General features: G+C 39.2%; 1 protein-coding gene across 12 annotated transcripts in view; it reads left to right on the forward strand.

The window, feature by feature from the left end:
* The window catches only part of Trip12 (thyroid hormone receptor interactor 12), a 108,018-nt gene extending 100,320 nt beyond the window's left edge, over nucleotides 1-7,698 (forward strand). For all 12 annotated transcript variants that reach the window (XM_040753171.1, XM_040753169.1, XM_040753174.1 and 9 more), the window contains 6 exons: nucleotides 1,097-1,261; nucleotides 3,039-3,203; nucleotides 5,680-5,793; nucleotides 6,143-6,237; nucleotides 6,509-6,612; nucleotides 7,183-7,698. In XM_040753171.1, the coding sequence (XP_040609105.1) occupies nucleotides 1,097-1,261; nucleotides 3,039-3,203; nucleotides 5,680-5,793; nucleotides 6,143-6,237; nucleotides 6,509-6,612; nucleotides 7,183-7,379 (840 nt within the window). In that variant the 3' untranslated portion in view covers nucleotides 7,380-7,698. The remainder of the gene's footprint in view (nucleotides 1-1,096; nucleotides 1,262-3,038; nucleotides 3,204-5,679; nucleotides 5,794-6,142; nucleotides 6,238-6,508; nucleotides 6,613-7,182) is intronic.
* Nucleotides 7,699-12,179: the final 4,481 nt, after the last annotated feature.

Here is a 12,179-nt window from a genome sequence, read left to right on the forward strand (position 1 = left end):
TCAATATTTATGGAGGTTTGAATATTTCTGGACTTTTCTTCATTTCCTCTTCTCATATTTTTTGAGATAATTTATCAGTATGGGTAAGGCATTTTCATTTGGTAACCCCACAAGTTTACATTCTCTTTAAAGAGTTATGTAAAGAGAAGCTTTTTCCTTGAGAGGAGCCTTCCTGCCAGCCTGGTTCTAGAGCCGCATCAGTCCCAAATAAACACACAGGAGGCTATATTCATTATGAAGCTGTTGGCCTTGCTTGTTTCTTACTGGCTAGCTCTGACTTAAGTAATTACCCCATAATTGTTAATCTAAGTATTTCTCTTACCGGAGAATAGTTCCCGGCTTCCTACCCCATGGCGGTTACATCTTGCCCTCTTGTGTTTCTCCTTCTCAGAGTCCTCCTCGACTCCTAGTCCCACCTATCTAGATTCCTACTGGCCAGCAGTGCTTTATTGACAAATAAAAGGACTTCCCACATCAGAGTTATATACAGCTTACCAGTTATTTTAGAAGTTCCATTCATTTTAATTTTTGTTTTAAGTACTCTGTTTTACCTTCTCTTATATTAAATATATATAAAATTGTATTGACTTTACTTGGTTCAAAATAAAGTAAAATTCCACTGTTGAACACTTCATAGTGTTCAGAGGTACTCATATAAAATATTTTTATGGATATTGTATGTTCATCATTGGTTTTCTTTTGTTATGCTTAAGTAGGTTCTTTTTTTCATAGTTTATGAGCATTGATTGCTGTATTGCCTATATGATTGCCTGTATAAGGATATCAGATCCCCTGTTGCTAGAGTTACAGTTATAAACTGTCATATGGTTGCTGGGAATTAAACCTGGTTCCTCTGGAGCCAATGTTCTTAACCACTGAACCATCTCTCCAGCCCACTAAAATAGGTTCTTTAGCATTCTAAAATGTTAACAGAGATTTGGGCCCCAATTTGTGGCTCTTGGTTTCAAGTAGAGAGAGTAAGAGTTTCTCAATTTTTTTTTTTTCCTCTTCGAGAGTATTTGACCTTTTCAAATGACTTGTTATAAAGTGCCTTTTACAGCTAGTATGACAAAGTATGTTGCTTGTTCCCTTTCAGGTGGACCTTCCCCTTGGCCTGCCCTTTTATAAGTGGATGCTGAGGCAGGAAACTTCACTGACATCTCATGATTTATTTGACATTGATCCTGTTGTAGCCAGATCAGTATATCACCTAGAAGACATTGTCAGACAGAAGAAAAGACTGGAGCAGGATAAATCCCAGGTAGGTCTGGAGGAGGTGGCCAGAGGACCCGATTATGTTAATTGAGGTAGAAAGACAGACTCACAGTGAGTGACTCTATTCTATAAGCAGAAGATCTTGGGTTTCATAAGAGTGTAGAAAGTAAGTTGAGCCTGAATCTCAGATTGGCTAGACTAGCTATCCACTGGACTTCAGGGCTCAGCCTGATTGCTGCCTGATTCCTACCCTAAGATTCACAGACACTAATACTTTAAACTTCTGTCGCATTGTTTAGCATGTGTTATATTAGTAATGGGAAAGAAAGGGAAAGAGATAAAACTCGTAGCATGTTTTGATTGCCTCACATGTACCCAGTCTTCTATAATCGTAAGATGTCTGTTCTTCGGTGTCCTAACTTTACATAAACTTACTATGTAGTCAAGGTTTACTTTGAGTTTCTGATCCTCCTGCTTCTCAATCCCAAATGCTGCAAATAAAGGTGTTTGTCAGAATGTCAGATTTATGCAGTACTGGCAGTTGAAACCAAGGTACATAACTAGCTGAGGTACATCCCTGGTCCACTGCCCCCATGTTTTGTAAAACATACAAATAGGGCACATTTTCCTGGTTCAGATTTGACTTGTTTGTTTACACTTCTAGGGACCACACTTGTTACTTCGTGTTTGCTAGGTGAGCACTCTACCACTGAGCTAGACCTCTAGGCCCTTGACCTGGTAGATTAAATTCTCACAAGATAGTTGGGAATGTGTTAAACTTAAGTTTGATCTAGTATATAAGCCAGAGAAACTAAAACAGTTATAGATGTACTGAGTGTTACAGATGACTATGTATTCAGGGAGTTGGCTTTTTTTTTTTAAAGACTTGTGTTCAAAATCATAGGTTTCTTAAGGATATTTTCATATGCATCATTGTGCATTACACATTTTTTTTGCCCTTATCCATTCCCCCGCCCCATTAACTTTCTTCCCCCAATGTAGTGCCCTTTCTGCTGTCATGTTGTGTGTATCTGCATGGGCAGGTGTGCAGTGTTCTATCTAGAGAGCCAATGAGAGCAAACCTGCAGTATTTTCCTATGTTCCTCTCCCTTGTCTTTTTTCTCATGTTTTCCTCACTTGTTCCTCCATGATCCTGTCTGCTTTAGTGAAGGATAAATTGAGAGCTTCCTAATGTATCAGCATTAATTATAGGACTTAAATTTTATGTTATTGATCCTTAATGATTAAAAATAGTATCATTTTATATAGATCCTTTAAGTTGTAGGCATTTAAACAATCCTCTGGGTTTGTTATGAGTCGACTCAGCTTTCTTGGAAGGGACCCCCACTTCCCCAAGTACAAAAGTGTGCTTTGTATTTGAGCCTTGTAGGGGTTGGGAAAAGTTTATTGCTATTACTAGGTAGTACACTGTCTGTAATTTTCCAAATTATATATATACTCTTGGGTATACAGTTAGGTTGATCAATATTGGTCTAGAATTAAGAAAAGATCCTTTTCTGTTTTGTTAAAGCTTAACAAAAATGCATAATGACTTTCTCTAATATGTGATATGAGTGTGCTTACAGGGAGCAATTACTCAGTAGGGAAAACACTTCAGCAATCTTGATCCTCTACCCAAAAATAATTGTATCCTGAGGTGTTACAATCATTTCCTTTGTGATTCCATTGACTTTTAATATGTAGACTATGACCAAAAATCTAACCAGGAACTAAAGAAACCATCAGTTATAGGATGTTTTATTTTTGTAAATACAATATAATTTTGCATAAATTTTTGTGTTCTTCCCTTCCTCCATTAAAAGACCAAAGAAAGTCTACAGTATGCATTGGAAACTCTTACAATGAATGGCTGCTCAGTGGAAGATCTGGGACTGGACTTTACACTGCCGGGGTTTCCCAACATTGAACTGAAGAAAGGAGGGAAGGATATACCAGTCACCATCCACAATTTAGAGGAATACCTAAGAGTATGTATTGTATCTTTTCTGTGGGTCAAGAGCCATAGGAATTTGTCTGCTGTGTTTCTATGAGGGGGGCATTTAGGTTGGTGGAACTCGGTCCCTAAGCTTCTGCTTATGTGGACCTTTGCTAAAGACATTGCACACTACTGGGACCACTCTTGGAAGCCCTTTCAGCCTTTGTAAGCTTCTGTGCATTTGGTAGAGAACACACAAATATTTTATGCTGAAACAACAACAAAGAAAGCCTAAGAAGTTAATTTTCTTCCCGCTTTGAAAATACACACAAAATTCTAAACATAGGAGGTAAGACCTCTGGATAGACAGGTGGACTTTGTGGATTATTGAAACACAGTCTTCCACCCATTCTCATAACCTGCTACCAAAAACTGAATGTTGAGTAAGTCTACAATGGTCCTCTTTTAGGATGATCCTCAACATTGTGAGCTCTGTCTGCTTAGAAAAGGGACCTTAAATTTTATCCTTTCTTGCTTCAAAGAATGCAGTGGATTTTCTTAGCTGCTGTTCACCCATCAAAGGCTCCATCATGAGATTGTATAAATGCCCTTTAATCTTCTTTTAGACTGGGAGGAGCTCTAAGGCTGTAAAGTTGCACTTTTGCATCCCTTTACTCTGCATAAAATATGTTTGTGTAAAAAAGCTTATCAGTTCTTTCTCAGTACCTCATATAAGCTTATATTTACCTAATCTTTAAGCATTATTGAATACCGTGATTTATACATTTTTTCCCCTGTAATGGAAGGTATCGGTGAAAAGGAGCCATCACTTGTTTGAACTGCAATTTTGCCCTTGTTTTTTTTGGGCAGATAGCTTGGCAGAATTGTTTTTAAAACACCAGTGTAGGCACACATACACTTTATGTGTTTGTTGTGATCAACCCAAAGTGCGTTTACAGCTGTATATTTAAGGTTGCTTAATGTGGGAGAAACAATTTCCTATTGCATTCCTATATATTTTCATTACTATTGTTTAAAACTTGGATTTATTCCTGACATGGCTAAAAAGAACCTTGGATTCAAGCTAGAACACTCATTTTGAAACCTTGACCTTTCTTAAAATATTGTGTGGGACTTTAGAGCCTCTGAAAAACTTCAGCTCTAGTTTCTTTAAAAAGAAGGTAATATCCAAGATCCTTTGCTTCCCAGCAGTCCTGTGACTCAGGTAGTTCCTTTTTATAACTAATCATGCTAATAACTTCCTGTATTAACTGTTTCTTGTACTGTCTTTGGGGAAGCTGCTTTTCCATCTTTGTAACAAATAATGTGCAAACATCTATACCTTTGTTTTTCTAAAAATACTTAATAACTGTTAGTTTTAAAATAGTTGCTAGTGTTCAGCTGTCTGTACTGGCCTGTCCTTTGGGTTCTGACAGGATATGCCCTCAGGTGCAGCCACTAAGAGCACCAATTGTACACATTTACTATGTTTCCTTTTAAAAAGGCCCTCTACCTCCCTCCCTCTCTCCACTCATTATTTCCCCAGGGACTGATCTCTGCCCCCTTTTGTTCCCCTTCTCGTTTCCTAATAAACTTCCTTTGTGAGTTCTGTTGTATGGTGTGACTTCTCTTTGAGTTGATTTTTAAATTACAGCATTAGTAAAAATTTCATCTTTTTAATCGAAATATTCTGTGTACCAGTAAATTAACCAGGGCCACTGGAGGCTGAGTTTAGAGCTGCTTTTTCTTATCCTCAAATTTTTTTTTTGTCTTGCATGTCTAAGCTGTATATGTTTCTAAAAAGAGACACACATTGCAGAGGATGGTTCTCAGAACATCATAGGATTTAGAAGTCAACATTCCGCCGGGCGGTGGTTGGGCACGCCTTTAATCCCAGCACTCCGGAGGCAGAGGCAGGCGGATCTCTGTGAGTTCGAGGCCAGGCCGGACCGACAGCCTCAAACAATACAGAGAAACCCTGTCTCGTAAAAATAAAAACAAAAACAAAAACAACAACAACAAAAAAGAAGTCAACATTCCACATTAAATGGCTGGTCACTAACTAAGAATCTTGAAATGTTAATCTTCAATTTCAGTAACATTTTAACCTCTTGGGACATGTGTTTGGCTCTTTGTAAGATAATGTGATCTCTGGAGGGAAAGTTTTCTATGAAGTTTTAAAACAATATAAAATTGTATGACTAGCCTTTTACTGATGTAGTTTTCTTTGAGATAGTCTGGACATTTAATAACGTCTGTGTCTGCCTGTGTGTGTGTGTGCGTGCGCGCGTTTTCTCTGTTCTCTGTGTCCTTACTCTTCAGACCAGGCTGGCCTTACCTCAGACTCTGCACCTGACTCTGCCTCACAAGTGCTGTGATTAAAGGAGTGTCCCACCACCACCTGGCTTAATAACATTTGTTTTTATAGTTTAAGTTTTTAAAGCAATCCCAGAAGGTCATTTACTACAAATATTAAATAGTAAATAGATTTGGATCTTTGGAATTTTAAAAATGGCTTCTTTTTGCAGTTGGTGATATTCTGGGCACTAAATGAAGGTGTTTCTAGGCAGTTTGACTCGTTCAGAGATGGATTTGAATCAGTTTTCCCACTCAGTCATCTTCAGTACTTCTACCCAGAAGAAGTGAGTAGCACACATCTAAAAGACACATGTCATTTCTGTGTAATTATCATAGCAGAATAGTTTACCTTATTGCTTCAAATCTTACCATTCTACAGCATTTTGGACTAAGGGATTGGGAGTTGGTCAAATGCTAAAGAAAGTTTGTTAAATATGGGTGTTGGGGCGGGGGCAGGGTATGGGATCCTTGTGTGAAAGTAAATAACAGCAGCAACATTCTTGCCCAGACCACCATGTAGCTCAGTGTGAAGGGAACTTGGTGGTAGCACCCTGGAAGGCATGTTCTTAGACAGCTACTTGTCACCAAGTATGTGGGTGTTTCTTTACTAATTATCCTAATTTCATCTCAAAGCTGGATCAGCTCCTGTGCGGCAGTAAAGCAGATACTTGGGATGCGAAGACATTGATGGAATGCTGCAGGCCTGATCATGGGTATACTCATGACAGGTAAGTGTGGGTTCTTCAGTTCCTCAGTTAATAGTTAGGGATTTAGACAAAGAGGGGTCAACTCATCAAAGTTTGTGGGAAGCTTTTGCTAGAATTGTATATTGTTAGAAGTTGTTCTATTTTGATTTCAGCTATGACAACAAAATAAACTTTTAAAGAATTCATATGCAACCATATCTGAAAATAGATGTCATTATCAATGATTATAAATGAGGCTTGATATATTGACATAGTATTTTAACTCAAAATAATTCTGTTCTACTTGTTTTAGTCGGGCTGTGAAGTTCTTGTTTGAGATTCTCAGTAGTTTTGATAATGAACAGCAGAGGTTGTTTCTCCAGTTTGTGACTGGTAGCCCACGATTGCCGGTTGGAGGTAGGTAGTATCTGTGCTTAGTCTTAGTTCTGTGAGTGAAATATCACTTGTCTTTGGAGACAGTCCATTATTTGGGGTACAGTGTCTTTTAGTTATTACGATACTGATAGGGAAATTCAGACACTGCTTTAAACATCCATTGTCACTAATGTACAAGAATGTTGCTTAAATTCTACAGTTTGCAAATTTTAAATTCTTAGTTGACTTAGATAATAGATTCTAAAAATAATTCAGTTGAATGAGTCTGCTTTGCTTGTTTGCATATTTCAATTTTTATTTTGTATGAGTGCTTTGCTTGTCGTGTTTGTCTGAGGCCAGAAGAGGGTGTTGGATCCTCCTTGGACTAAAGTTACAGATGCCTGTCAGCCATCCTGTAAGTGCTGGCAAATGAGCCGGGGGCTTCTGGAAGAGTGGCCAATGATCTTAGCCAGTGAGCCATCATTAGCTAAGAGAGAGGGGGATACTTGGTGTGGCAGTTTAACACTACAAGAAATCAGTGATGTATCTTGTGATAGTAATGGCATCTTATAAAATGAACCAAATTTCTTGAACTCTTTTTCTCTTAATTAGGGTTCCGGAGTTTAAATCCACCTCTGACAATTGTGCGGAAGACATTTGAATCAACAGAAAATCCAGATGACTTCTTACCCTCAGTAATGACTTGTGTGAACTATCTTAAGTTGCCAGACTATTCGAGCATTGAGATAATGCGTGACAAACTGTTGATAGCAGCAAGAGAAGGCCAACAGTCGTTCCATCTTTCCTGATCACAACAAGAAATCAGTGTCTGCCTATTACAGCAAAAGAAAACAAATCATGATTTCTTTTCTATGTGTCACCTGAGTCAAGGAAACATGTTCCTCCTTCTTGTTGTAGGAAAACGGCTTGCAGATTATAATTCATAATGGCCCCATGGACTTCCAAGTGATCAGGCCCTAAAGCGTTGTTGTGATGAGGTTTCTTTAGCAAGTTCTTGTTTAAATTATCATTTATTTGATGAGTGAAGTTTTTAACTTGCTTTGCTGTGTGAAATTTCAAAGGGATGTTTTTTCAGGCTGGAACAATAAATGTCGCTGTGCAGTTTAATTCTGGGCTGTGTGTATCCATCTAGCTAAGTTTGCAGTATGTTTCTTCCAAAGACAACTCTTGTACATAAGTACAGACATTAAACTCATGTGTATTTGACAACTCTAGTTTAGTAAATGGGTTCTGTGCGTTTTCCACCTCTCTCTTTCTTTTTCACACACTTCATTGCTGCCTCTTCAATTCACAGGTTTTGTTTTGTCTTTGTTTTGTCTTTAAGTAATACAACACAGACAGTTAAGACATCTTCATTAGCCCTGGCCTTGTCATCCTGGGTTCTTTCAAATTAAGATAAAATCTAAAATTCATTGAGTTGAAATATATTCTCAATATAATTCAGCCTTTGTAACTAGGTAGGTAGCCTTTTCGTATAGCTTAGTTTTAATCTAGTTACAGAGCACTCCTGGCTTTTTGCCAAGTGACACCCTAGGTCTGTTTACATGGAATTCCTGTCATACTCTGCAAAGGAGGAAGGAAAGTATGTTTGTTTTTCTGTGTAGGTTAAGAGGTCCACAGCTTGGGCTGGCCAGTGTTTATCCTGTGGCCAGGCCGTTTTAAATTGATGCAAAGTTTTAGATGAATTACTTTTCATTCCGTATTGGAATTTAAAAGATGTTTTTTTCTTCCCTTACTCCTGTTTTAAGTTTCTGTTTTCAGTCTTTATCTCACTCTCATCTCCCAGTGTTAAATGCGGACAAACCGTTCAGCCTTTGTCTCCACACAGATCAAAGCACCTGTAAACAATGCCGTCCATTTGTTTGTGTGCTCATTTCTCAGATCTGCAATAATCCATCAGGTTAATGTTTTTACCTAAAAATAAAATAAGCTTGCTTCACCGTTTTTGTTTATAGTTCTGTGCTGTACACATGCCCACCTGTCTAAGATAAGCAGTATGGTTACATTTCGGTTCAAGTAAGTTGTGTGGCCACAGGTCCAACCATGGTGGGTCTTGCTGTTTACAGTGTCTTGATCGTAAAATGTGGAAAGAAAAGGGAGCTGATCCGTTTCTTCCTAAGGCTCAAATGAAGACTAATAAGTTTAAACTCTGCCTTCATCTCCTTCGAAATGAGATGCACCATGTTTTATTAAAAAAAAAACACAAAACAAAACAAAAAACAAACAACTTTGAAGAGACTAATTGTGCTGACTCTCTTGACATAGAGCCACCCCAAAGGAAGGTAGTAACTTAGTTTACTACTGTAACACAATCTACACTGACCTTGCCTTATGTGGAAACATGCCCTGCTGACAAATCTCTCTGCCAGTTTGCCCATTCACTGTGGAGGAGTTGGGGTGGGGAGGTCTCTGCTCACAAAGTCTTGTAAATGAGCAATGTTACCTGGAAGGGGGCAGGAGTTGGGTTCTGCAGCTTCACCTTTTTGTCCAGAAGATCTGGCCTCCTTTGTCTCCAGTTCTGATGTTTTACAAACTGAGCACAAAGATTTTGTGTGAACATAGTATTTTGTTCCTCACTTTTTAAAGATCTGTCAAAATGTAGACATCTGTACAAAACAAAGTGATGTTTCATATTAAAATAATCTGTATTTGCATTTTACACTTGTGGTGCTTGCAGATTTGACTTCATTGATTCCTTGCAAGTCATTGAACAGTTTTTAGTCATCAGCTTTCTGTTCTTCAGTACATGACACCTGTGGTTAATTTGGGATCAGGACGACCATATTTTGAAGCACTCTCAGCAGAGGGGCCAGCAAGCACCATTGTTATGTTCTTAAACAGCCAAGCACATTGTCAGGATGTTAACTGGACCTCTTGTCCTAGGAGAGTAGACTGCATAGAGGTCTAGGGGACAGCAGGTGTCGTCGGCCCGCCCAGCAAAGCATATCATATAACCAACACTGGGAGAGCAGTGAGGGAGGGGTTCTGCTGGGTCTGCCTATTGTCAAGCTGGGCACACCTCATGTGGAGTGGTACAGCCGACAGCTGACCACCTGTTAGAAAGTGACTTCTTTGGGCATCTTATGCTTGAAGGCCAAGTACTAGAGAATCAGCTTCTGCATCTCACAGGCAGATTGTATCCACTCCCCCCAGCACTGTGCAGTCATGCCTAGTTTTTTTTTAAATGTGGGTGCTAGTAGCCTAAACTAGGTCCTCATGCTTATGGCTCAAACACTCATCCCTCTGAGCCATCTCCAGTCCATCACCAGCGAATTAAATTCACCTTGTTTTTTTATTCCTTTTTTATTTCTTAACAGTACAAGTTGAAGTAATAGGATGGTCACCATTATCCCAAGAAACAAGTCCGACTGGTTGGAAGGAAATGTGCAAACATATTAATGTGCCTAGACTTTCCTGAGGGGTTCTAGGTGTTCAGTTAACAGAAGTGGCATCCATTTGTTTCTTTCTGGTTTTCTGACCCACTTTGTTTTCCCTGTTGTAATGAGAATATTGTCTTGAACTGTTGTGCTCTGTATGATGCTTTGAGAAGTGGTGTTATATAGGTGTTAGGTTTGACATTGCTATAGCTGGTATCCGAAGTAAGTAACCTGGTGACAGGTCACTGGAAAGTTCCAGTTACCCAAACAGTAATACCAGTCGACTCATAGCACTTAACTACATATAAAAATTGGCATATGCCAAGAAGTTCAGATGAACAACTAAGAAGAAATTCCTTGACGCTTACAGACTTGTTGTGTGTCAAGGAGATGGTCTTCAATAATGGAAGAGGGAGATTTATTTTTACTACAAATGGACTCACAACCAAATTGATAAGCAACTGCTGATCTCTGTAAAGTGTGTTCTTTCTCTTTTGATCTGAATCATTTATATGAACTGCTGGAATAATGGAACTTCAGACTACAAATGTGTATGTAAAATTGCATCAATGCCCTGACTCCTGACTATATTTTTAATAAATGGCATTATCCTTCATGGTTAGTTTTGTTACATTATGTACAACCAGAGGATGTTTGCTGACAGGTGGTGTGTAGAAGGTTTCTTTGAAAATCCGCTTTTGGTAAGTAGCAGTAATTGTAACAATTTTGGAAGTTGGTTGCCCCAGGAGACTGCCAGCTCAGTCTGTCTACCCATGACAAATGTCCACATCAATCTGTTTCTGAAACAAACAAACAAATGGATTTGAATACAAACTTGTGTATTGGTATTACTGCCTATGGGTGAAAGCACTTCCTATAAAAAGGCTGTCACAGAGAGGTGCTGTTATATAGTTTGCAATGTGAAGCTATGCTTCAGTCCTTGAGGGCTCGGGAGCAGCACCTTGGGGTTGAAATAGTTCTGGGAATTGGTATGTGAATGTTAATGAACTTTGTAGATGGTGATTTAGTTTTGATTTTTTAGTTATGTGTATGGGTTTGCACTCATGAGTTGTAGGTACACAAGAGGCCACAGATGTCTGATTTCTCTCAATCTGGAGTCAATAGTTGATTGTAAACTGCATGATAAGGATGCTAGGAACCAAACTTGGGTTCTCTGCAAGGGCAGTATGTGCTCTTAAATCTATCCAACAATAGACCTTTTATTTACTTTTTGCCTTGTTTTTATTGAGCTATATACTTTTCTCCACTCCTCCTCCCCTCTTCCACCCTCCCCCATGCTCCCCATACTCCCAATTTACTCAGGAGAGCTTGTCTTTCTTTCCCCCATTCCTAGGCAGATCTTTGTATGTCTCTCTTAGGGTCCTCTTTGTTGCTATGTTCTCTGGGGCCAGCAATGACCTTTTAAATCTTAGGGGCAGTTGTTGGGGCCAGTATTCAATAGACAGCACAGTATCCCCTTTGATGCTACTGTTACTCAAGGGTGCCAGGTGCAGGGAGGGAGGCGTATGCACAGCTCTACAGGTCTCATGCCCTTTATGGAAGCTTGTGCTGTTCTTGAATGAGTCTTGGCCAGATACATAAACCTGAGGTTTATCCAATCCCTGTTAGTTCTCCCAACTTATATAAGAAAAGGCTGAGGTGTCTGTGCAGTCTGAGTGATGTTTACCTTTCTAGGTGGCAATCTACAAGAGAACCCCTCAAATGTATACTTGATCCTCAAAACATTGACACTGAGACTGAAGGTAGTAACCTTAATAGATGACGTTAAACTAAAGGGGTTGGTTGTGCTGAAGGTTTTAGCGGAGGTCCATTGCCCTTTCTAGCAGTTCTTTGCCTGGGATGTTGTCACTACAGTCTTCCTGGCCATGGTACCTCTCCTGTTCAGTATTTAGTTGCTTTTCTTATTGCTTTGCCAAAGCAACTTAACGAAGGAAGGGATTTATTTTGGTTCATGGTTTAAGAAGAGCTGTAGTCCATCAAGGTGGCGTGGCAAATGGAAGCTTCAGTAGAAAAGCTTTCACATCAGGCTGAGGCCCTTGACTCAAGTGTTCAGAGGCTGTGATTTCTGTATAATATTGAAGATTAATGCTCACCCCCAGCATTGCTGGAATGATTGAGGAAAATGAGCTCAACTGCCTTTTCCATAGTTCTTGGCTTATGTGGTTGCTAATATTCTTTTAAATTACCAAC

Source organism: Mesocricetus auratus, unplaced genomic scaffold (assembly GCF_017639785.1).
Source record: "Mesocricetus auratus isolate SY011 unplaced genomic scaffold, BCM_Maur_2.0 Super-Scaffold_100010, whole genome shotgun sequence".
In the NCBI taxonomy this organism is placed as follows: domain Eukaryota; kingdom Metazoa; phylum Chordata; class Mammalia; order Rodentia; family Cricetidae; genus Mesocricetus; species Mesocricetus auratus.